This window comes from Erithacus rubecula (genome assembly GCF_903797595.1).
Source record: "Erithacus rubecula genome assembly, chromosome: 3".
Lineage (NCBI taxonomy): Eukaryota > Metazoa > Chordata > Aves > Passeriformes > Muscicapidae > Erithacus > Erithacus rubecula.
The window spans coordinates 112747010-112772697 of record NC_136689.1 but is presented as its reverse complement, the minus strand read 5'-3'; the positions used below and the strand labels follow the sequence as shown (position 1 = coordinate 112772697).

Genomic DNA, 25688 nt, shown 5'->3' with positions numbered 1-25688 from the left:
GGATATTGAGGTGATTTATTGACTTACACATACTATTTTAAAATGAAATTCAGAATAGAAGGGCCAATTCAAAATCTTAGGATTTTGGACCATTTTTCTATGTGTTTTTGTGTTGACATTTATGGCTCAGTGTTGCAGCTATAAATTATTTTTTTTTACCTTCACCAAAAAAAAAAATCTTAATGTTTTATATAGTAGTGGTGGATTTTGAAATATGCATTTCGAATCATAACAGATTGGAAGAGATCCTTAAAGTCAAGTCCAGCTTTAGACCTAACACTGGCAAGTCCCCCACTAAACCATGTCCCCAGGTGTCATAGCTACACATCTTTTAAATACCTCCAGGCTGGGGACTCCACCTCTTCCTTGGGCAGCCTGTTCCAGTGCTTGATCATCCTTCTGGGGAAGAAATTTTTCCTCACACTCAATCTAAATGTTTCCTGGTGAAACTCAGTGCTGCTTTCTCAAACTCTCTTTTCCTCCTTGGCAGGAGAGACTGACCCTCATCTGGGTACAGCCTGCTTTCAGACATTTATGGAGAGCAGTAAGGTTCCTCCTGAGCCTCCTTGTCTCCAGGCTAAACAGCCCCAGTTCTTTCAGCTGCTCCTTGTGAGACCTGTGCTCCAGTGCCCCAGCTCTGTCCTTCTCTGGACACAGTCCAGCACCTCAATGTCCTTCTTGCAGAGAGGGGCCCAAAACTGAACACAGGATTTGAGATACAGCCTCACCAGTGGAGGGGAATGATCACTCCTCTAATTGCAGATATATTTGCAAATAAGGTGTGGAACTGAACCTAGTTATCCTCTCCTTTTGTTGTACTGTGTTACTAAGAGACTCTTTGCCATTTTCAAACACTGCTAAAATGAGAAATAGCTTGTGATACTTTGAAATGGTATATATTTCTGAATAAGTCTTTCAGATTTATTCATTTTTTTACTTGTAGTTGTTTTCAAAATTAGTGCAACAAACCATTTAAATCAGAAAATTACTTTGACATCTATCCTGGCATAGCTTTTGGAAACACATAATAGCAGCAGCACTAGAAGGAATTAATTATTTTCTTCTTCCCTTCATAGGGAAAAAGTGAGAGAATCAATCAAAATGCATTTTAAAGACAGTTATTAAAGTTATTAAGGACACAAGTAATTATTAGATATAGTACAATGTTCATGATCCTTTATTTAGGAAGTAGAAAACGAAAGTGATATGATCAGCACAAAATCTGAGTACTTCATATACTTAAGAATCCTTATAATTTGTGTAGTGATGTGGGAAACACTCTGAAGGCAGAAGAACCAGTATTTAAAACTTTTTCTAAAAATCTTACTGTATCATACATAAAGTAAAATTCAAGTAGCATCTTGGGAAACTGAGAAAATGAACATAGGACATAAAGTACTTGCAATGAATAAATTTTTATTATTAGTTTTTCTTTCTATCATGTATATTTGCTGTGGTTTTTTAATCTGAATATTTCAGTTTGGAAGCAACATTACTTCCAAATTTTCATCTCACATAATGACTTTTGTGTTTCCTGGGGTTTTTTTTATATCTTCTTTGTGGTGGAGGATTCAGTATGGGGGATTTTGTTGTCAGGAGTCTCTTTGTTTATGTTTTTATTTCATCAGTTGTTCAAAGCTAGTATTTCCTGTTCTTTAAGCAGTAACAAACATTACTTCAGGCAGTGTAAAAGAAATGCAGAAATGTCAGTGTACATTGCTTATTCCTTTGGTAGTTTGAATTCATGCAACTGTATTTGAAGCATGATGGCATCAGTTTGTATTAGGCTTGGAGCAGTTGTTTGGTTTTTAGCTAAGACACAGGAACTTAGTTTTTTGGCAAGAAAACAGGAGATAGCCAGAGATTGAATTTATCTGTGAGGAACATTCTCGCATCATCAGGGAAGACACTGGGTGTGGGATTTGAATATGCTGGAGTGCAAGCCACAAGTTTTTTGCTGACTTCAGGGCACAGTACAAGAAAGTTCATACTAGTCAAGTATATTTTTAGGTATCTGTAAGTACTGTTTTCCAATTCTCTGAGTTTACTCCTGAAATTATTGCCAGTGTTCATTTCCAGATGTAGAATACTGTAGCTACATTTGTAATCTGCACTTTTATAAACTAATGGACTCCATAAACTAGTGATTTGATAAACTAGCTTGACATATTACTGATTCAGGTATCCTGGCTAATCCTGCTTTACACTGGCACATAAATTGCAGTGGTTGTGATAGAATGGTACTTGTTGGACACATATTTTAGGGAGACATTGTGGGTTTAGAGATACCATTACTCTCTGTATTAAGATTTTCATCCCCCTTGTATGTGTTTAGATTTAAAATATCTAGAAGTTGCTGTACTCCTCCACCTTGTATCCTTGTTATTTTTATAACTCTACATTTATTTTACCAACTGCTGAAGTCCCTTGTGTGTAGAGAAGTTTCCACTTTAGAACCTTGACCCTTCCTCATTCCCTGGCTGCTCTTTTCCAGTTGTCTTTGACTTTAACAAATAAAACCCAGAATCAAACCAACACAAAAAACCAAACCAAAACCAAAATGCTTAAACAGATTTGTGGCATGGCCTGGATATCCCTTACAAAGTAAATAAAGTGCCATATGGTAATAAAAAATTTACTGCCTAGAAAAATATTTATAAGTTTGTTTCCCACCTTACACAGCAACTTTGTATATATTCATTAAGGTAGCTCTTAGAAATTACAGCACATTCATATTAACTTATCTGATACAAAGTTGCATTTTTTTAGCATTTAAGATTTTTTCGTTGTTGTTTTAGAGGAAGTTGTGTTTTGGTTGGTCCTTTAATAGAGATTTCCCCTTATTTTTTCAGATACTTAAAGCTTCAAAAGAAAAGTCCCTACATCAGGAGGACCAGTCCTAACCATACGCTACAAAAGGGGAGCAGATGGTTGTAATAGACCTTATGATGTAATTACCAAGCAGTTCAGGGTTTGGGGAATGAACACTAAGATGTTGTAAATGGGTTTTAGCCAACTGTCATTTTAGTAAGCATTTTTAACACTTGGATGTTTAGTTTACATTCCTGTCTGATATTTTTTTTCCCTTGGTCAAGTTTAGTGAATTCATTATTTTTCTTCTGTGTTTGTGACAGAGTTACAACTTAGAGCTGCATTTCATGTACTGTTTAAGCAATTGTTAATATTCTATTTATAACATAGCAGCAAGTACATTTTTTTTCAGATTTTAATATATATCTTTTGTTGTGGATTCATACAGTATGTACAGAGCAGTTTGGTCAAATGAAACATATGATGTTATGAATTTTAAACTGTTTCATAACTGCTGATATAGCATACAGCCTAATTGCATTTTATTAAAAAACACTAATCAGGCACACACTATGCTGTGAAGTTTGACTTCTGTCTCTTTGCACTGATGTTATGTCAACAGTTAACTACATGAATTTCAGGTGATTTTGAAAATACCCTAACAAGGTATAAAATGTGTGTTTAAGTTATACTAGTAAAAGGCCAGATTACAAAATTAAGGTTTCAAAAACCCTTTATGTATGAATTAGCACTTTTTATTTATGTTCATCTGATTTTTACAGCAAAAATGTCTACAGACTAGATGCTAGCCTGACAGGGAGTCGGTGGAGGTTGTTACAAGACTGAGTTGCTGGAATCAGGTTGAATTCAGTAAAATTATTCCATTTTGGTTTGCCTACCAATATAATGATCTCAAAGCTGGCTTTAATAAGCTTTCTGTTCAGTGAATTATTTTAAAAGTCAAATTTGCATAAACACTTGGTTTGCAAATTTTACTTAAAAATGCTTTGGAAATTTAACCTTAATTAAAATATTATGTCAAAATTTAAGACCTACAATTGTGAATGTTCTTGAAAATGGTACATCTGAAATTTAGGTACTGTGAGTGATTTAGAATTTTAATATAACAGGTGTGCTTTTTACCTGTTCTGTGCTGCTGTTCCACAATTATGAAGACATATTTTATTCTTTGATATTTTGCATGTGTTCCTTTTTGGCTCAGGAATAATTGCTGTGATTTTAGGAAGTTGTCAAGCCTGTTGCAGGAGCTTAGGAGAAATAAAGTAAGATTAAGTTTATGATAAAGAAGAATCAGTTTGGTAACCCTAACAGTTGGTTGCCTTTTGGTTTACAGGGAGACTTTCAATTTCTGTAACCTGTTTTGGAGTCAGGGTTTTAGAAGCTTACATTTGTAGTGAAAGGGGCATCATATATGCTTGCCCTTTTGTTGGGTTTGGGATGTCTGCAAGACTCCATGTGAGTGTTACATCTGATCAACAAATGCAGATGTCCCAAAGTGATTTCTTAGACTTTTCAGGAAAGCAATAATACTCTTAGACTGTGATGTGTTTTGGGATGGGATGTTCTAGTAAAATTACCTGTGATTGTGAATTACAGAGCAATAATTTTTACAAAGCCATATTTTGTGAGGAATCTTGGGACTTATTTTAGAATGGTGAATGGAGGACTTTTTATATAACAGTGGCAGCCTATTTGTAGAACTATGGGACTGTGAGAGTGTATTATGCTGTGATTGAATTTTAAGTATTTTGTAACTGGGTATGTGATTTTACGTGCTTCATGTTTACAAAAATATGCCAAGCTGAGCAAGGTCAAGTGAACTATTAAAAATATGTATATTTAATCCATTTTAATGTTTGGCAATAAAACACAGAAGAATATCTTTGGCTTTCTAGTGTCATTATTTATTCCCAAATGTATTAGATATTTACTATAGGGATAAATATTTTACTCGGCCACTAATGATATTATTTTTTAAAATTGTGAATTTGGATATTACAAGGAGGAAGTAGCAAGTACAATAAATTAATTTTATTTCTGACTGCTGTTATGTGAAAGGAATGGGCAGTATGCTAAAGTCTGTGTCTTCTATAATTGTCGTGATTGTCCTTTTGGAGTATTGACATTTTGCAATGAGTTAAGCCTGAATTTTTTTCATTAAGCATTTCTGTTTGTAGTTTATAATGGATGAGATAGCACTTCTTAACAAACACAAATGTCTGGAAAAATGATATATCTGCTTTGCATACAACATATTACGGTTATGGTCCATAGTTTAAATCAGAAATCTGATAACATCCATGCACTTCTCTGAAAGCAAAAATCTTCCTTGACCTTTTCAGACACCTCCATAGCTTTAATGATCTGGTATTGCTGAATAGTAGTTTAAGATAAAGTCAGAAGATTACCTTTTTCTTTAAAAATTTCACATTGCTATATAGCCTCTTGTTATATGTCAGTGAATCTTTAAAATCTTGGATTCAGTTGCTTTTTTTGGAAATCACAGGAAGAAATACCAGTAAGCAAAGAGTAGAATACTAAAGTTGTATTTTAATACTGCCAATTTACTATAATTTAAATTGCTTTCTAATATTCTCTGTAATTGAAAAGGTACCATATCATAGCACTTTTTCTAAGAAATTTAAAAAATGGCTAAGATTTGATATAGGAAAGATACTGAAAAAAACATAACAATTTTACTGAATATAATTTGTAATTTTACATGTTTTAAAAATTACTTAACTGTGAAAAAGTTGTACTGTGCATTTACAGTGTTGGCTGAGATTCATATAAAATCTAGAAGGTCTGAAACACATTTTTATTTGTGACCTGGGTCATTCTTATATGTCATCAAACATTTAGTTGTATTTTAATATGAAAAATAAATTTATTCTTCCTGGTAGAAACTTTCTTGGGAATCCCAGGTGCATTTGTTAAATAGTGATAGCAGCCCCACTTACAGAGATTAGCTAAAGCTGTTTTGTCAGTGATTTTCATCTTGAATTATTTTGCTGGAAATTAAGACATTGAGTAAAGGATAGGAGTGGTTTGAAGAGATAAGACTTTTTGTTTGTTTGCTTGAGCTACAGTTGGTTTAAGTTGATGGAAAAATAGTCTCAAGACTTATTATCATATCCCTGTCTGAGAGAGCGCACATTTTTAAGCCTTTGTCAGAAATAGCACAATTAAAACCTTTTGCACCATTGAAATATGCTAGGGATCAGTGTGGAAGAAACAAAGCAATATGTGCTGAATATGATGCTGAAGTGAATTCTTAGTGAAGTGTGAATTCTTAGCTTCAGAGCTAACAAGATCAAGTTGTGATGAATTTCAAAAGCAGCTATCTAGAAGGAGAATTGGGTGTATTTAAAGATCATTGGAGAGGCTTTGGTGAGGTGAATCATAACTAACTTAGCAGAATAAAGGCTGAAAATAGTCTGAGAGTTTGGATAACTGATTCTAGTGCATAAATAGGTATAGAGAGCTATAGGTAGGTTATATGCTGCATGAGTCTCAGGAATAAAGAAATGTGAAGCCAGACAATAAAAGGGAGATGGGAATAGGCTTTAGAGTGTGGAGGTCATACATTGGTCTTCCTGTGATGGCAAAGAAGTTGCAGAAGTAACATGAATGTCCAAGATGTGTGGAAGCAGGTTACCCAGCGACCTAGAATGAAGTAGAGAGAAGAGGCCAGGTGAGAGTCTCAAGTGTTGCTGGTAAAGGAAAGGATACATAGAAAATGGGTGGCTAACTAGCATGATATGTCATGGTAATGGGAGGTGGTAAAAATGGAAACATGAGTATATAAACTGGTCTGTGTGATAACTGTAAAACTAAACTATTATTTCATCTAGGGCTGCATTATTGCTCTTTTTAAAATTTAGTGTTTTGGATGACATGCAGCCATTTTATTGATTGTGTGGTTTGTGCAAAAAATACAGAATCCGGGGTTTTAGGAAGTACTGCACACTGCTTTCGTTAATATACTGCTACAGTAATAGTTATCCCTAGTATGTAATTGACTCTATAGATCTTTTGTCATTTCTTACAATTTAATTGACAATCTAGATCTCATGATGTAATTTAATGACTTGCAGCATGATCCTATTTATTTAATTTACCATATAATCAAGTTAATGCTTCTTGTGCCTTCTACTGAATATAAATTAGAGTTATGGTGTCCATACATTTGGGAATAGCATTTGTCAGCCTGTAGTAAAGGGTGAAATTAGAGTGTTAAAAATTTTGATTTTATGTGTGTGCATAATCCAGTTTCTTCATGAAAAAATGCAATGTTTTCCTGCATTTTAAATGCTGTATTCACACTATATTGCATCTGAGCAGTCAGTTTAAAAAAACAATGAAGACTGAGTATTCGGACAAGGTGTCTCTAAATTACTTGGAAATTAAAGAAAATGTCTTTATATATATAAGTACCTAAAAATTAAACAGTAAATGTTAAAGAGAATAGTAACTGGCTAAAAAGGCAACAAACCTCCCTGATTAGGGTATTCTGAGTTCATTAGGAGAAAATATTGGAGGCTTATTGGGAAAAAAATTGGAATTGGAAACAAAATAAGTCTTAGAATTGTGAGGCAAGATGCTTTATGTCATAGAGTAGGGCAGGATCAAAATGTGATTAGAGGTGGGAAAAGATCTTTATGTTTCTACCACCATAATGAAATACACATTCACGATTTTTGTCCAGGTTTCTTTTGGTTTTGCTACAAACTGTCTTAATGCTTACTTAACATCTACCTCTGCAGTCAGATGTTTGCAAAACACCTGTTGCATTATTTTAAAAACTAAAGAAACACAAAAGTTTCCGAGTGCTCAAGTCACTTCTAAAAGTGACATTTAAGTTCCCAATGGATTTTTGTTTCTCACATTTTAACCAAATGTGTGTATTAATGTAGTGTTTCCAATAGCTTTTAATTAGTGAACAGATTTTGTTTCTTGCAAAATAGCTTACATTGTAAGTGTATATGAAGAAAATATATTAAATATCTAGAGGAGAAATTATGTGAAATGTTATGTGATGGAAGCAATATTGTAATATCTGAAGCATCTGCAGGAAAAGAAAGACCTTTCAGATAACTATATAGTTCAGAAAATAATGTATGGTTATTTTAAAAATTAAAAATGAAACAAAAGTCCTGTTGACTCAATTATGTTTTTGAGTATAAATTGTGATTTTCTTGTATCTCTTTCTTACCATAAAATGTTAACATAAATTTATTTCAATGAAATTATATTTTTAATGTTCTAGGGAAAAGTGAAAAAGAAACCGAACAAGACAAAACAGAACAAGGTAAGTCTGAAAGTAACATTCTGTTCTGAAATTCAAAACCATGCTTCCTGGGAGGATTGATTTAAATCAGATTAAAGAGTAGTGAAGCTTCACTCCTGTACATCTTATGCAGATAAACTGCAGTTGAATGAAAATCCAGAGAGCATGTACTTTTATAGGTAAACACCTGGTTGTTTCCAAGCATCAATGGCATCCATGCACACCAATCAATCTTACCTGGTCACAGAATGAAGTGATAGAACTGTTTAGGTTGGAAGAGACCTTTAAGGTCATCCAGTCCAACTCATAACCTAACACTGAGCCATGTCCCTAAGTAACACATCCTTTACATGCCACCAGGACGACCTGGAAACCCTTTCAGTGAAAATCTAAACCTGTCCAGGAGCACCTTGGGGCCATGGCCTCTTGTTCTGTCCCTTGTTACCTGGGGAAAGTGACCAACCCCTACCTCACTACAACCTCCTTTCAGGGTGCTGTAGAGAGCAATAAGGTCCCTCTTGAGCCTCCTTTTCTCCAGGCTAAACACCCCCAAACACTCGCGGCTGCCTCATCAGATTTGTGCTCTGGGCCCTTCACCAGCTCTATTGCCCCTCTCTGTACACACTCCAGAACCTCAATGTCTTTCTCATAGTGAGGGGCCCAAAACTGGCCCCAGGATTTGGGTACAGCCTTGCCAGTGCTGAGTGGAGGGGACAATCACTGCCCTGCTCCTGCTGGCCACGCCATTGCTGATCCAGGCCAGGATGCCACTGGCCATCTTGGCCAGCTGGGCACAGGCTGGCTCGTGTTCAGCCAGCTGTTGACCAGCACCCCTGGCTGATTTTCCAAAGAGCAGCTTTCCAGCCACTCTGCCTCATGCCTGTAGCATTGCATTAGGTCATGGGATGGTTGTGACAACTCCTGCTGTTTCAGGACTGAACTGCTCAGTGTCATACCTAGTTTAGTATTCTGGAGGTCAGAGTTCCACCAAGTTCCCTCTGCTTGTGGAAGGCAGGAGGCAATGTGGGCTGTCTGGCCCCTGGAGCTGGGCTCAGCCCTGCCAGCTGTGCTAAGTGTGCAGAGACAGGTGATTTGCAAATCAGTCCTTGTCGACACCACGAGTGCCCAGTCTGTCTTAGGTTAGGCAGGAAGGTGCAGAGACAGATCAGATGGAAAAGAAATGAGGTTTTGCTGAAGAGCACTGTAATCTGCTCTCCCTACAATGACTTCTGTTCTGTCCCCATGCATTCCCTATCATTGCACAAAGCTTGCAAAACCTCCTTTTCTGTGGTCATGGCTGGTTGCTGACAATGCCCAGAAACCTCAGGGCCTGTGCCAAGGAATTCAGTAGCTCTACTCCTTTTTCATTCTGTTTCCCTTTTCTATGTGACTGTTATTTTGTACTCGAGTACTTGGGAATGCTGCTTTTCCAATATTTTGGTATGGTTTATTTGGCTTGGTTTTGTATTATGGTATTTTAAACATGGATTTCTAGCACTGGCAAACTTTAAACATTTTATTTAAGTATTAAGTATGTCACATGTAAACATTACTTATAAAAAGTAAAAAAAGCCAACCAAAACACCTTGGAAATTTGGCAATTATGCCTACATTTCCATTTATTGGCAGGGAATATCTTACTGCAATGAATTTGCATACTTGATAGTAGGAAAAAACTCACCATTATGTGCTGCTTTTTCTGACCTGTTAGAACAGTATAATAAAATGGCATGCAAGAGTCATCCAATGTGGGTAAAAAGCAGCTTGTGTAAGAAACTTTATTATTTTGCAAGATTACTCATCAGAGTATATACAAGAACTTTAGGACATGAAAAATTTTGAAAAAGTGGAGCTACTTTCTTTTTATGTCCTAGGTGTTTTGTCATTTTGCTTCTTTTTAAACAGCAACTAAATAAAGGCCACTGCAGATTACAGGATTTCTGTAAGGTAGAAAAAGGGATGGTTTTGTTTTCCAGGTTAAATGGATAGAATTTTTCATCCTACCAGGAAAAACAACCCTGCATATTTTTAAAGAACTTTATTTATAGCTACGCTGCTTGTGTGATTTTCATACAAGTTGAATTTTGTTGAACTTTTTTCATACTCTGAACTATTCTAAGTTTCCACTTTCAACAGAAGTGGTTAGCTATAGATGTCCTTGTCACAGAAGTAATATAAGGTCCTATTGATTTGACTTATTTTAAATTACCCTAGTAAGATGCAGCAATAAATTGATGAGAGATGTATTATAAAATGTACTGTACTGTGGCTGGTATATGTAGGAAACTTGGAAATCTAAAGAATTGGGAATTTGAAACTTCATGTTTGACTTGGGTTTAAGGTTTGCTTCTGATTCTTAGAGTACATTCTGATGTGCAAGTCTGCATTTGTTTTGTAGTATTTGGAATACAAGCTCCAAAAAGCCTTCTGTGCAGAAAGTATTTAGAGCTTTGAGTAGCTCTTACAACATATTTTTTTACTGCTGCAACCTTCATAGTACTTGGTTAGCAAGGTGTCCTAATAATTATGTAAATTTCAGTATTCAACAGTATTTCATCAAGCTTATTAAAAGTCTTACTGAAAATTCTTAGATATTGACAGAATCCCCCTCTGAAAAGTCTTCTAAAGAAACGAAAATGAAAATGAACTTGTTTCTGTCATAGAGTTGCTTCACAGTTTCTCTGTTATATTTAATTCAGGTGGATTCTTTGTCTTCTTCATAAAAGTGTAATCAGACTTTATATTTAAACAAGTAGTTGAAATGGGATGGGTATTCCAGGTGAATCTGAGAAATAATCCTTTAAAAGGTTTCACAGGTAGTGCAGTGCAGGACATACATGCTTCATCCATAATGTGTCTTTCTATCTGAGGAGGTTTTAGTTCTTTTTGATCACATAGACTAAAAAAGCCAGCTTTAAGTAAGGTCCTAATTTTTCTACTTTGGTTTATATTTGACATATATTAAATATTCATTTACGTTGATGAACACATATAAAAAAACTTAAAAAAAATATTTTCAGCTATGAACATATTTGCTTCATACAGTGAATTTCAGCATAATAATTTTCCCTTTTTAAAACTGATAAAGCATGACAATAAAAATGAATGCTATTTGGTTGGGACACTCAGTTGCATTGCATTAGGGATAGAAGTACACGTAAGCCAGGCTTAGGACAGTGTCACTCCACATGTGGCCCTGCCTCTTGGTGTTACTTTGGTTACAGGTCAGCATTCACCACTGTTTACTTAGGTATTTACCCTTGAAGATATGTAGGATTCCACTGTGATACTAGTAGAGAACTAATCTAAGGAGGCCAAGTGCTGTTCTTCTGACCTAATGTAGGGGTTTGCTGCAGGGCAAGATCAGTTATCCCCTAAATTCCATTGGGAACCTTCACCTGAGTTCTATTGTCTGGAGAAAGAGCTTACACAGTTAGCTCACCTCCAGCATTGTCTCCTCGAGTCAGGTGGGCCGAGTTCCATGCTTACAAACTCTAGTTATAAGAGTATACATAGTACTTATTGATTTGCAGGTTTGATACTGGCTATAATTGCATATCTGTGAGTTGTGTGAAGAATGACCAACACAGAAGTGTAGTTGTCAGAGTCCAAAACTGCTGCATAACGCCATTCTGAACCAAATATATAGGACATTAGAATATTCCAGTATATTTTTAATAAAAAGTCAATGAAGAAATTTATTTCTGGTTTTGTCAAAAGATTGCTGGCATCTAGTCCTTGAGTGAAGCCAAAATTCTTAATGATGAAAGAGGAGTGAATGTTGGAAATACATGCCAAAACTAAAATTATCATTCTGCTGTTGTTTCTTATGATCAACATCTAACCAACCAACCAACCAACAACAATAATTTCATACAGAAAGCCCTGTAGAATACTTTTTACTGCAAGGGAAATTGTTCTGTATAACTGCAGCTAAAGATTTATTATAGTCATTAGATTCCAGCTGTATTAGTCCCTAAAATGCCTCAGTTTTTATTGTCTGATTACTTCTCCAGATAAGTTGATTATAGTGGCTTTGCCTGTTCTACCAATACAGTTTAGAAAGATCTTTTAATTATTGTAGTGCTGCTGGCTTTAAGTTGTCTAGATGGAGTTTACTTGGTTTTATACCTTCCAAGTTATAATTTATAGAAGCCCATAAAACAAGTAGATAACTTACACTCTCTGTTTCTCACCTAATGAGCTTCCCAAACAACAGGACAATGACAGGAGTTTTTCATCATCATCAAATTCTCATTCAAGTGTCCACTGAGAGGCAGCACAATTTCCAAAACTAATTTGGGTAATGATACGGGGCTAGTATCAGGAGGGAGGACAATTACTTGAGCAAATTTTGAATTCCAAGTAAAAATCTACTAATATGTGTGTATGTTCTTCAGAACATAATTGAAACTTTGAACTGGGAAGGTGTGGCATTGGTGGTGGGTGGCAAAGGGAATTAGTAAAACAAAAGGTCATGAAATTAGAGACCATGATCATCAGCATCTACTTGTCATTGTCCCACACTCAGAAGTTGACATTTACAAGTTGCCAAGAGCATTATTATTGAATTTGTATCGCAGCAGGGATGGGAGGGTGTTTAGAAAACAAAGCCTATGACTCCCCCTGGAAATGGTTTCCTTAGTTTTTCAAAGTTTAAGACAGAGAACTGACAGGAGGAGCCTTTGCTGCAAGTGACTTTAGAGTTTGCATAACATAAGGAAACATAACTACATAGTTACAGCCTCTACAATTAAATAATTATAACTTCTATTAAAATTTTATTTAAGACTCAAATAAAAAAATTATAGAACAGTTTGTGTTGGAAAGGACCTTTAAAGACCATTTTGTCCAACCTTTGCTTTGGGGTCATTCAATTTTCTGGCTAGTGATAAGCATAACATTTAATCAATGGTGCAGGACTGTTCCAGTGTACTTTTCAAATCAGAAACTGGGGACCATGTGTCCTCAAGGAGGCTGTAAAGACCAGCCTTTATTTTGAACTACTTATAAAATAATTAAAACTGGAGTCCTAACTCCTCTCTGTTTTGTATGTGAGTAATAGCAGAAGTAAGATCAGGGGAGCCTCCAGGAATGCTGCCTTAACATTATAGTGACAATATGAATGAATCAATAAGTGAATAAAAAAATCTAATTACAGGAACCAAACCACATTTACGAGGTGATTTGTTAGATAGGGCATAGTGTCTTTCCATCCTCATGTTTTCTTCCCCAAGTCCACAGAGGGATTGTAATGTTATTGTCTCACCATTTCTGAGGAACTTGAAATCTCATTAAAGGCATGCTTAACAAGAAATACTCATGCTAATATGTAATATGGACTGTCATAATCACAGAGCAGGCCTCTCTCAGACTGTAAATCCTGCATCATTACTTTCCAAAGACTGAAGCAGGACCATTTATCCTGTGTGGAAGGCAACCTTCCCCTCAGAACTCCAAGTCAGACCAGTCAAGCTGTCACTCATTGCTCCCACTGAATATACCAGGTTCAAAATATCAGCAGTATTACTAGTTATTTGTGACATTTACATGAATTTTTTTCTCTATTGCTTTGGACTTAGTATCATATGTAATCAAATTTTTGCCGTGTACTAGTTATCTCTTTTTGTTTTCCTGGTTGTAGTAACCATGTAACTGGCTTAATGTAATTGTCAACTTGGTGTTTTATACCAATTTCCAACCTTGGGTTCTGCTCAGGTACACAGGAATTTACAGACATTTGATCATGTGAGGACATATGTCTAGAAATTCTAGAAAGTTTTAATTCCTTGATTATTATATCTTTGGGCAGCTTTTCACATTAAAAGTTGTGAAGTATCAAGAAATACAATTCTGTGAATAAACCAACAGTTGCAGAATTACTTTTCTGGTGCTGTTTGGATGGTTACTTAAAGTAAAAAGATCTGCTGCAGATGAAGATTTAAAGAACTTGATTTTTTGAATGCTACTAGTATTTTATTTTTACAGAAACAGTTGTAATGGAGATTGCTTTCTATTGCAAGACTTATGGCTTTTCTGAAATTATAGCACTGAGGTGAAATTTTGCATTGGGAAAGGTTTTGGAGCTTTAATGTTCTATTACTGGCATCAGGCTGGGAGGAATCTCAGCTACTGTGATGATTGGCACAGCGAGCTTCTGTGGGCATTTCTTTGGTTGTCAAATGAGAGAGTGGAAGTTTGCTGTGTAATGACAGTGTTGGCACTAAAGCATTGACATGTAATAGTATATTACAGAAACTAGAGCATATGACTAAGTGGGACCCTAAAGCTTACTTTGTATCTTTGGTTGACTGAAGGCCTTATCAGCTGTATGCATTGTTCTTGGCAGATGTTTACACATCCTGTTATTGCCAATTTTCAGTAATTAGAATTCCACAACTGCCCTCAGCAACCTGTTCTACTTGCTCAGAGATAGTAGTTCCAGATGTTCAAGACAAATTTGCTGTTACAGCCATTTTTAGCCTTCTCTTCCTTATTCTGACTATGATGATACAGAAAATAATTTGTTCGTCTCTGCAGCTGTGTTTAACAGTAGAGTGTACCCATCTTCCCATGGCAAACTCTTTATTGCTGCCTTTTTACCCTTTGTGCTTGCTTTTTGTTGATCTCTCTCCACCCCAATTAAAGGCAAAATATTTTTAAACCAATCTACAAGAGTGATTCAATTACGTTTAATAATTTGGTTACTTTTACTTAATTTTGATGTGATTCCTTTGTGGTCTGAAGAGTAGAAGAGTGTTCATTATTATTCAAAAAGAATTTCTCTGTCCCTTGCAGAAGTAAGGCTTTCACTGCTTTTGGCGATGACAAGGCACTTTTCAACATAAAACCAAAATATGCCTGGCATTTTAATTTTCATTTGCCAAAAGAGTTATATGAAATATTTCATCAAATTTTATTGGATGATATGACAGACTATTAAGTTTACTGTACATTTAATATAATACATTGTAATACATTGCTACTTCTATTTTTAAAGCATTCTGTATCTTGGTTAAGTGAGATAGGAGATTTCTTGTGATCACTGGTAATTGTTCATTCTCCAGCACAAGAACTAGCATGGAGTTTCTTCTAAGACTTCTTCCTAGTGTGCTGCTTTTTCAGTGGGAACTGTTCTCTCTAAGGAAGTCTTCAACAATCCTATGACAGCAGTCCTAGATAGAATGCCTATTCTTACTTCCAAGGCTATTATTGAAAATCCTCAGTAGTATTCTTGAAAGTCCACAGTATGATATGTAAAAGGATTATTACCATTTTAATGTTCAACCTGATTTGGACTACAAACCAGCCAAGCAGTTGTGTGATCATGCACAACTTCAGTGTCATGGTGAAATTTGTCATTGAAGAAAAATTACATATATTTTTCTCTGAAAACAGATAAGTTAACTTCTTTGTATCATTGAATTTAATATATTGGGTCACATCTGCTAAAGGATTATTGCAGTAGAAGGAGGCAATGGATAATTTATTAAAATACCCCTGCAGGGAGATAGCAGGCTATCTGGTTAATATAGAGGAATGCTTGATGGTTCCACTGAAAGCTCCCTGGTGAATCCTTTAACATAGGAATAGAATGGGAGATGAAAATGATTGCTCGTTATATAATGTTTACTGTGTTATATTGGTGCCTAGCAGATGAATAATATTTATGTTAACAGCTCCTTTCCAGCTTTTTATATTGATCTCCTGCTGGTCTAGGGCTGATATATAATTGTACTGAAAATAGGAAGATAATACTTTTTTTTTGTAATGGAGGGTGGCGAAAAGGTTCTTACAATGCATCACCTAAGCTGGATATGAAAGGAAAGATATTGTATCTTTGTGTCTCTTTGTACAGACTTGGAAGATTTTAACTTTTCTTATTTAATTTTTTTCCTCAGCTGTTTCTCATCTCCTTGTAAACTTAAATGAACTGAAGAGAGTATCCCACAGGTAGTGGGAGTTTGAAAGCTTCTTTGCTTTGCCTCAAAGGAACCTTGCTGTTGCCATGCTTACTGAGTTTGAGAAGGGCCAAATTACTCTGACTTTCCATGAATGCTGAAAGCTAAAAAACACAAATAGCAGTCCTGTCTCACTGAAATACTGTTCCTGTGTAGCTAGACTACCTTGGATAAAGATTTTCATTCAGAATTAACATTTTAGTTGCAGTTTATGTTAGAGAGCAGAAACTAAACCAAGTGTTTGGTGGCAATGGAAGCTCCCCAGATTCTGTACCCAGAGGAACTGACATGCCTCAGTTTTCTTGCTAACAACAAAGGACAGTTTCACATGGCAGCTAAGAGCAAAATGAGCCTAAAAAGTCCTCAAGGTCACCTCCTTTCATTGGTTCCTTGGGCTGGTGTTTCTGAGTCCTTCCACTCCTGCTGTTAAGCAAGCCAGGCCTTAGAGATAGCAATGGTTTCTTGAAAAACTGATCTGGCATATTTTTTAAAAAGAAAAAAATGAAAAACCCAACAAACCTTTTGCATGTTATGTGTTCTTTTCAGGCCCAATGATATTCTGTGAGAAACTTCTCACCATACCTGTCAGTCACTGTGGACTGAAGGTTTGGAGTGGAGGGACCCTTACACTTGTAATAAGAGCTGTTTCTGTGGATTTTACTGGATTCAAGGAGTGTGAACACTTGGGAGAGATCCAGTGCTGTGCTCCTTAAGTGTTATTATCATTAAATGCATGAAAAGGCAGTAAAGACACTGCTTTCCTATGAAGTGGAGGATAGTAAAGTAAGACAGAGGAAGACTGAGATAAGTGACAGATTGGAAAGCATTTCTCCTGCATCATCTATGGGCAATAAACAAAAGGCATTAAATACATCTATATTATTAATAAAAATGCCACACTTCTCTTTAGTCAGTGCAGTTCCATGATAACTGCATTCCTTAAGAGCATCACTGTGTACTTGATTTCAAATCAGGTTGCAATAAAAAACTTGGAAGTGTTTAGGGAAGCAAAATCAACATATTCAATTATGCTGGTTTTGAGTTTATCCTGTAAAAGGAGTAAACTCCTAAATGTCAGACAAGTTTTGTTTTGGATTTTTTTCTTCTTCTTGGTAGCTAATGTCATGGAAAGTTACAGTCCTAGTATTATAAGAGATACATGTCAACAGAGATATAAATAATACTAGTTCATTGCTGCTTTAGTACCTTTTGTTTAAAAATTGAAATACTTTTTTTATGTTTTAAGTTTTATACAACCTTTGTGAATAAAAAAAAAGAATTTACTAGGATAGCTTAAATTCTGTTCACTTCCTGCTCCTGAAAAGCAATGGCATCTATTCATCTGTGCATACGAACACTGCAGAAAAGTTTAAAAAGGTAGAGTAAGCAAAACTCCATACAGAGCTGTCCAAGTTCAGCATTGAAAAGAACAGTAAAAGTCTCACACAGAAAGAAACAAAAGTAATCAAGGGTTGCTATTTTTCATTCTATACAGATGAAGTTCAGACTTATAACATCCTCTAATGATTGGATGGACTTAGTATTGGTCTAGCATTACCCAAAGCATTGGTCCTTCTCTGAGGTTTAACAAAGGAGATGTGATTTGTCTGCCTAAAACTCTGTATATCCTCAGCATCTCAGAGGCAGTGCCATTTAATGAATCACAAATACAGCTTCCAGTAGCATGTGGTGGCTCTTGTCATTCCTGATCAGTACACCTGAGGACTTGGGAAGCAGAATAAAATGTGGCTAGTTACTATAACTTATTTTCCAAAATACTTGCTATAGCATTGCAGCAGATGATACTAAACTGTAGGATGTTTAATTTTAACTTCTACAAAGAAAATAGTAAATTTACTTATTTTCCTGCTAGTAATGACCCACTTTACATAGAGGAGGAAAAAGCAGTAATGCATAATCAAACCAAAAAGTTGTGCTACTAATTACAGATATACATACCTAGTAGTTCTGTCAGACAAGATGTATTTCCTCCACTTGTGTCAGAAAAAGTGGAATCTTTTTTCTAATGAAGTGCAAGTGCAGAGTTAAGCTGCAGCAAATGTGGAAGAAGCCTGTTACATGCTGTCATATCTTTCCAATAGTGTACTTGCATTTTTTTAAATGACTAGTATACTTAATGTAACCAGGTAGACATTGTTCTATACATAGTTTATTCTAGACATAGAGTAAACCATTATGAAGTAAATAGCTGATTAAACTGACGCCATTTACTTAAATTTGCTTCAAATGCAGTTTACACAATTTATTTCAAGGCTGATTTGTTACTGCTGCTGCTCTACTGCTGTAGAAACTCGATCACTTAAAGGGGTCTTAACCTGACATTTTAGTGTTGAATTTGTTTTCATCAGGAAGGTCAAGTACTTGACTTTTTGGGTCCCTCCTAACCAGAGTAACTATGATTTCTATGAACTCATCTAATCACAGAATGGGTAAGGTTTGCAGAGACCACAGTGAGTCATCTGGTCCAGCTTTCCTGCTCCAGCAGGGCCATCTTAGAGCACATGGTATAGGATTGTGTCCAGGCAGGTCTTGAATATCTCCAGTGAGGGAGACTCTGCAACTCTCTGGGCAACCTATTACAGTGCTTGGTGATCTCCACAGTAAAGAAGTTCTTCCTCATGTTCAGGGGAAACTTCCCATGCATTAGTTTCTGCCTATTGCCTCTTGTCCTATTGCTTGGCACCACTGAGAAGAGCCTGGTTCCATCCTGTTGTCACCTACTGTTAAATATATTGATACACATTAATGAGGTCCCCTGTCAGTTGTCTCTTCTTGAGGCTGAACAGGCCCAGCTCCCTCAGCCTTTTCTCAAGAGAGCTGCTCCAGTCCCTTAATCATCTTTACTGCACTCCACTGGACCCACTCCAGAAGTTCCATGTATCTCTTGTCTTTAGGAGCCCAGAACTCCACACAGCACTCCAGATGCAGCCCAAATAATTGCTGTAGGCAAAGCAGACATATATAATCACAAATTTTGGGAATGACTAGTATGCCCTGATGATCATGGTTTTCATAACACTGTAAATGTGGAAAAATAACAGTTCCCTTTGCTCTTCCACATCTATTGAACCACTTGGAAAAAAAATTCCCTGACTGTAATGTGACAAAAAGTGCTTTATTCTAAACTTAACTGCCAAGTTACTCAGTTTGAATGACTGAAGTTTGCTTTTTCATATAGGAGATTGTGATTGTAATAAGTAAGAAATCAGTTTCTTTTCAGTGTAATTTGAAACTGCCTTACTTGAAAATTATGCACTTTGCCAGCACAGTTACTAGCTAAGTATTACTCCAGACAATTGAAATATGAAACAAGTAATGAACTGTGTGTTTGTTAAATCTTTCAGCTAAAAAGAAGAAGAAGCCAAAGCTCTTAAACAAGTTTGATAAGACCATTAAAGCTGAACTAGATGCTGCAGAAAGACTACGTAAAAAAGTAAGTTTTAAATGTTTCCCTCAGGACTGTAGGCAGTGGACAAAAAATGCAAAAAACAAAAACTTGGAACAAGGGAGAATTAATTGTAGACTGCTTTTCATGAAGTTAACTTTTTGAAATATTCAGTGCATGTTTGTCCTTCAAGTTTAATTTCTGCTATATAGTTTATCTTAAATCTTTTAAAGTCATAAGCATATGTCTGTTCATGTGTGTTTGCTCATTGTTAACCATGAAGATGTGTAGCTTAATCATGGAATTTCTGCTTAAATGGATCACATGGAACAGGGTTAGTTCTGTCCTGTCACTCTTGTCCAGTTGACTACTGAAGTCAAGTGCTACCAGAGAACTTGTGTGTTAGCAGGGATCTCTCAGTAAGTGTTCTGATGTCTCATGAGCATTAGGTGCAGATCATTGAAGTAGGTGCTGTTTCTGTTGAGATTCTGTGTCCTGGGAGTGCCTCTGCTGCTGTACAGCTGCTCAGAGGACAAAACAGATGTTCCTGCTTCTCACCAGGGGCAGCAAGACCTTAACATCAATCATTCAAGTTGGGTAGTTCTGAATTTAATAACCATGAAAAACAAGCAAAAAACCCCTCAAGCTCTTCAGTCATCTCCTCTTCTAGCTTCCAATTTTATACTTTTATTTTAATATTTCTGAAAAGAATACCTTTGCAGATATGTCCCTTTTCCAGATGTGAGATTAAATAGTGAAGCAAGGCACTGTGGCTGTTAAAAATGAGAGACTTTAAGTCTTTTGAATATAGTTCTTGTAAGAACTCTTGATATGTCTCACAGACAGTCCTAGCACATAAAGAACAACTGCAGGTCTTTGTTGTACCCTAGATTTGAGGTGGATAAGCAGTGAGATATATTATTTTCAGTATAGTAAAATAAAAAACAATTGGGTTATTGCAGGTGCAGGATTATTCTTGATTTTCAGGACATACTGTGCAGTTTTAACTTTATCTTGATATCTATGCAGCCCCAGAATTGTGGTAGGTCTGTGATGGGACTGGAGGGCTATTGCATAAGGACCACTAACTTCTGGCTGCCGCTGCTGCTGTTCCTCACTAGAAGCCTTCTTTACATGTTAGAATATTAAAAAAACCCAGGAACTTTCATGTTTCTTGTTACTTAAGCAATTGGTTAATCAGAAATAGGCATAATAGAAATATTTGATGAGCCTGTAGGGTCAGCTTGTTGACTCCCTTTACCTGCTGTATCTCTTGGTAAGTTACAATAGTCATGCATGTCATGCAAAAAACTTGGAGGAAACAGCCATACACTCTGGATGAGCCTACAGAATTTCCCTTGGAAAAACTGTAGCAATGATACTGTTCATCATGAGAGGTTTGCAGGGGAAAAATTTCCACTTATGTCTAGAATTTTCTTCCTACTCTCTATTGTTTCTGGAATTTGTTATTAGCCGTAGGATTTTTACTTTTTTATACAGACAGGTTATTTTCATCTCAGCATTTTATCCAGTCAACAAAGTGAGTAAAGTATGAAAAACCAAGTTATTAATTTTAACCATGGAAAGTAGATTGTTTCGTAAATTATGTCAATTAATTTCTCTTTAAAAGGCAATCCCAAAAAAAATATGAGTGAAAGCTGTTGATTCAGTTTTGTGTTTGTTCTTTAATTGTGAAACTAATGTCTTATTAGGTCCTGCATCCTTCAGCATTTTTATTAGACAGAATTGCTGATAAATATCTCTGCTTTTCAGGGAAAAGTTGAAGAAGCTCTAAGGGCCTTTGAAGCATTAGTGAATCAATATCCACAGAGTCCTCGAGCAAGATATGGGAAAGCACAGGTACTTAGGAAAAAAAGTGATAGGTGTTGGGAAAAGCTAAAATTAAACATTTTGCTTTACCAGCAGAGTTATAAACACCAGTTAGAATTAATTTATAAATTTATGGATGTTTCCTAGGTAATGAAAGAATCATGCGAAATGTCATATTATATCTCTTTCTTCAAATGTCCTTCCCCAATTACTTTGGCAGCTTTTGTGGAACTTCAGTGGGAAGTATAGTAAATAACAAAAAAGTAAGGTTCATCCTGTAGATCCCAGGAGAACTGTCAGGTGAATGGCAAGAGATAAATATCAACTGATAAATATCAACTAAATATCAACAGGCAGAACCTACATACTACTGCTGTAGCTAGTAGATCAACGCATCTGTCAGCCTGGGATAAATGCAGCTTTTTGCTCTAGTGGGAATAGAGATGAGGATTTGGAGTTTTAAAAGAGAATGAGTTAAAGCATAAAAAACACAAATTCTCAGGCGATGAGGCTTAATTAGCTTTACTTGTGGAGTGAGTTATGTTTCAGGTGTTTCCCTTCCAAAAAAAAAAAAAAAAAAAAAGAAAAAAACAAACCCAGAAGGCATTAGAAAATAATCTCTGCATTTGAAATGGTTTTAGGCTGTGTTGAGATGTCTCAAAAGGGAATGATCTTTGAATTTTCCTAAATAGTAGGATAATCCTGCTGCACTAGGAGTAATAAAAGACTCCTTGAACTCATGTTAATCAGGATGAACAAAGTTAAGCCCTCACTGTAGGAAGGAATGCTCTTGCTAGACAATTGATGAGGACCTTGGAGTCACCACCAGTTTCCACTAGGTTAATAACAGTCATGCTAAAACCAAAGCTGTGATTATCCAAAAATCTATCACACAAGCACTTGATACACAGCAGACCAAATGCTTCAGTGCTCTCTGTGGTGACAGTCTGCCAAACTCTTTGCCTCCTTACAGTAGGAGACCACTTTGTTCATACAAGTGATGAACTTATCTCTGTTCAGTTGCACTTTTAATAGTTGCCAGTTTTTACAAATCTACTCATTGTATCTAATAGAATATGCTTCCTGCCTCCTCAATGGTTTTAAGGAGAAGGGCAGATCACTGCAGCCAGTTGTGAAATTTATTCTCATTCTGAATTCCCATCTCAGTGACCCAACTTCATTTACAGCAATTTGTAGTCAGCCACTACTACTTTAGTAATCCATGAAAGGTCAATACAGACCAAGGTCTGAAGAAATGATTAGATGTGTTTTCTGTCTGTAAAAACAATGATAAATTCATGTTCTGTAGCCTTTGAAGGTTCATACCAGTCATTTTACTGAACAGTTACATTAATATTACCAATGACAATTTTATTGAACCCACTGAGTGTAAGTTCAAGCTGTTTGAAGGAATAGGAAAACCATGGGCATCAGACAGATGAATTAAGATTTGCATTGTAACACACTATTATTTTTAAATGGGTATTCATACCAACATAATTTATTTAAATTTGCTATTTCTCATCACTAACTAAAAGTAGAACTGTGAAGAATAAGGTTAAAGGCCTTGAAGGTTAAGGGTAGGGAAGGTAAAAAATTCACCACATAAGTGTACTTCTCCAATTCCTTGCAGCATGAACCAACATTACATGCTAATCTTGTACATTCAATTTTTAAGAAGACATGAAGATTGATTTTTTTTTCCTGGATCTTTTAATGGCTTTAAAAGGCAACTGTTAAAAAAATCTGCAAAATGTTTCATTATGGATATGTTTTTCAGAAATATGAGAAATTCTTTATTTGTTGTCTGAATTATGCTTGAGCCAGGTAAAATGATACTCTACAGAATTCATTAACATCTTTACAGGTGAAAAGAACAAGAGATAGGTTTTTGATGTCCCTATATAAATGTTCAACTTAAGGTGAAGTTATGAAGATTTTATGCTGACAATTTTTGCTTCTTTGTTATATATCTTTAATATTCTCTGCCTAACAATTCCTTAAAAAAAAAAGAGAAATAAATTTCCTCGTGCATATTATTGCTTAAAATTGATTCTGAAGTTGTCTCTGAAAGGTGCTTGATGAACTGTTTGGCTGAGTAACCACATTTTGATATTTCCAATACTAAGTTCTAAAGCAACTCAAGGCAAAAAATTAAAGGACAGAAGTGCAAAAATATGTCAGATACTTGCTATAACATACACAGATAACACAATTGAAGCAATTTCATTTAATGTGTGTCTTTGATGCAACAATGAATTTAAATAGACCAACAAGAGCTTCTGCACCATCATGCTTCTGATACATCTGCTGTGGCTCTTGTCTCAAGAAAGAACATAAGCCAATAAATACAGAAGTGTTTGAGAAGAATGCATTTAACACCCTAATGCATGCATTTATACAAACAATTCAAACTAAGCCTTTAAAAATTCTGCATTTGAGATATAGTCTTTTTCAGCTATGGAAGCAAAGTGTGAACATGCCTTACCACAGGTGAGATCAGTCATAGCTTCTGTTGGATTGATTGAAGCTGTAATTTTCCTGTAGAGAGCTCATATATCCTTTGGTCTGCTTCTGAATTTGATGAGCAAATTTAAGTTTTGAAAGAGTTGCAGAGTACATATTCTGTCAACATATGCAAGGCAAAAGGCAATTCCTAATTAATTTTACAAGAGTGTGAATAAATTTGTCAGAAAAGATGAAAAATGTTTGTTGGTGTGTTTTGATCTGTGTATTGCTTCCAGAGTGAGGCTTAGTATACATATAGTCCATAGGCAAAATTTTATATTTCTTCTGTGTTATTAAACCAGATTGCTTCATCTGCTTTTGAAATAAAAAATTATAAACTCTACAAATATTAATAAAAAATCTGTGTTAATTTATGTTTTAGGTGCAAATTTTCTTGCACTTTTCCTTTCAAACAGTTTGTAGGTAACAAGATTTAATGGTAATTCTAGTGTGCTGTCCCATAAAGAACAACCCATAGTCTAACAATCACATAGTTTGCATAGTAAGAAAATAGTTGATTATAAAACTAATTGGTTATTAGGTGTTCTAATAATGGCTTTGTTATTCTTTCTAGTCTGAAGATGACTTAGCTGAGAAAATGAGAAGCAATGAGATGCTGCAACAAGCTATCAACACCTATGATGAGGTGGTTAGTCTGCCAAATGTCCCTTCAGACCTGATAAAACTGAGCTTGAAGCGAGAAGCTGACAGGCAACAGTTCCTTGGTAAGTTTTGAGGATGGTATAAAAATTACAGAAGTCTGAGCAAGGATTTCAAGACATCACTAAGGATTTTAAAGTTACAATTCCATTGAATTTTTGGTTGGACTTGTCTTCCTAATATCTTAAATATAATCCATTTTTACATTATTTAATTTTTTTCTAGGAAACTAGTGTCTGTAATTTAGGATAATAGTGCCTTATAGAAAGCTGCCACAAATGCTATGATAAGCTATGATAATAGGTGGTCAAAAAGCTGAAGAAAATCAAGAGGAAATTACTGGCACAAGCAGAGTAAACATTCTCAGAATAAACTTTTGGTAAATATAGAGAAGAATGGAATTATATACAGGGAGAACATCCCCAAGATTTAGGTTTAAATTCTAGTTTTAGATCTCAGTTCTGTGATGTATGAGAATATGAAGCATAATCAAGAATTCTGTTCCCATGACTTGCATTTTCAATATCGAGTTGTTTTGATCTTGCTTTTCCTTAGCAAGACTTCATTTAGGAAAGCAAAAAACATAATTTTTTAAGCACATAAAGTATGATAAAATTCATAATGGAAGTAGAGTAGAACTATTACTTAACACTAGAAATTAATTTAATTTACTTAATTAAGGTGAAGTTTATTTTTATATGTTGGCTTAGTTTTGTCCAGTGCTTTGCTATCTGTGTATGATAGAGCAACCAAAGCTTTAATAATGTTACTTCTGCACTGTGAAGGGTTGTCCACAAGAGGCTGCCATAACACTGCATGATTGCAGGGATTCTCTGAAATGTTCCTGGTACAGCTACACCCACAGTGACAGCCAGGCAGCTGAATGTGCTCCTGCCTGCACAAGTTTTTCCAGGTTCTCCTTCCTGATCATCAGAGGAAGTGGAGTGCTTGCCTCTGATTTGTGTTTCCTTGGATGTTGTGTAAATGTCTTGCTACTGTTTCTTATATCTGCACTTGTAATTGAGTCTTGTTCAATCAAATCAGGTCGCATGAGGGGTTCCCTGATTACTCTGCAGAAATTAGTTCAGCTGTTTCCCAGTGAGACTTCATTCAAGAATGACCTTGGTGTTGGTTACCTCTTGATAGGAGATAACAGCAATGCTAAGAAAGTATATGAAGAGGTGAGTTTCCATTCCAGCCA

General features: G+C 35.7%; 1 protein-coding gene across 5 annotated transcripts in view; it reads left to right on the top strand.

Moving 5' to 3' along the window:
- The window catches only part of ASPH (aspartate beta-hydroxylase), a 107342-nt gene that overhangs the window by 51176 nt on the left and 30478 nt on the right, over positions 1 to 25688 (top strand). For 3 of the 5 annotated variants that reach the window (XM_079301817.1, XM_079301819.1, XM_079301818.1), the window contains 5 exons: positions 8102 to 8143; positions 19449 to 19537; positions 21263 to 21349; positions 24402 to 24552; positions 25532 to 25668. In XM_079301817.1, coding sequence (XP_079157943.1) covers positions 8102 to 8143; positions 19449 to 19537; positions 21263 to 21349; positions 24402 to 24552; positions 25532 to 25668 — 506 coding nt within the window. Of the gene's footprint in view, positions 1 to 2852; positions 4713 to 8101; positions 8144 to 19448; positions 19538 to 21262; positions 21350 to 24401; positions 24553 to 25531; positions 25669 to 25688 lie in introns of those variants that run through there. The other 2 variants (XM_079301820.1, XM_079301821.1) reach the window with 1 other exon arrangement.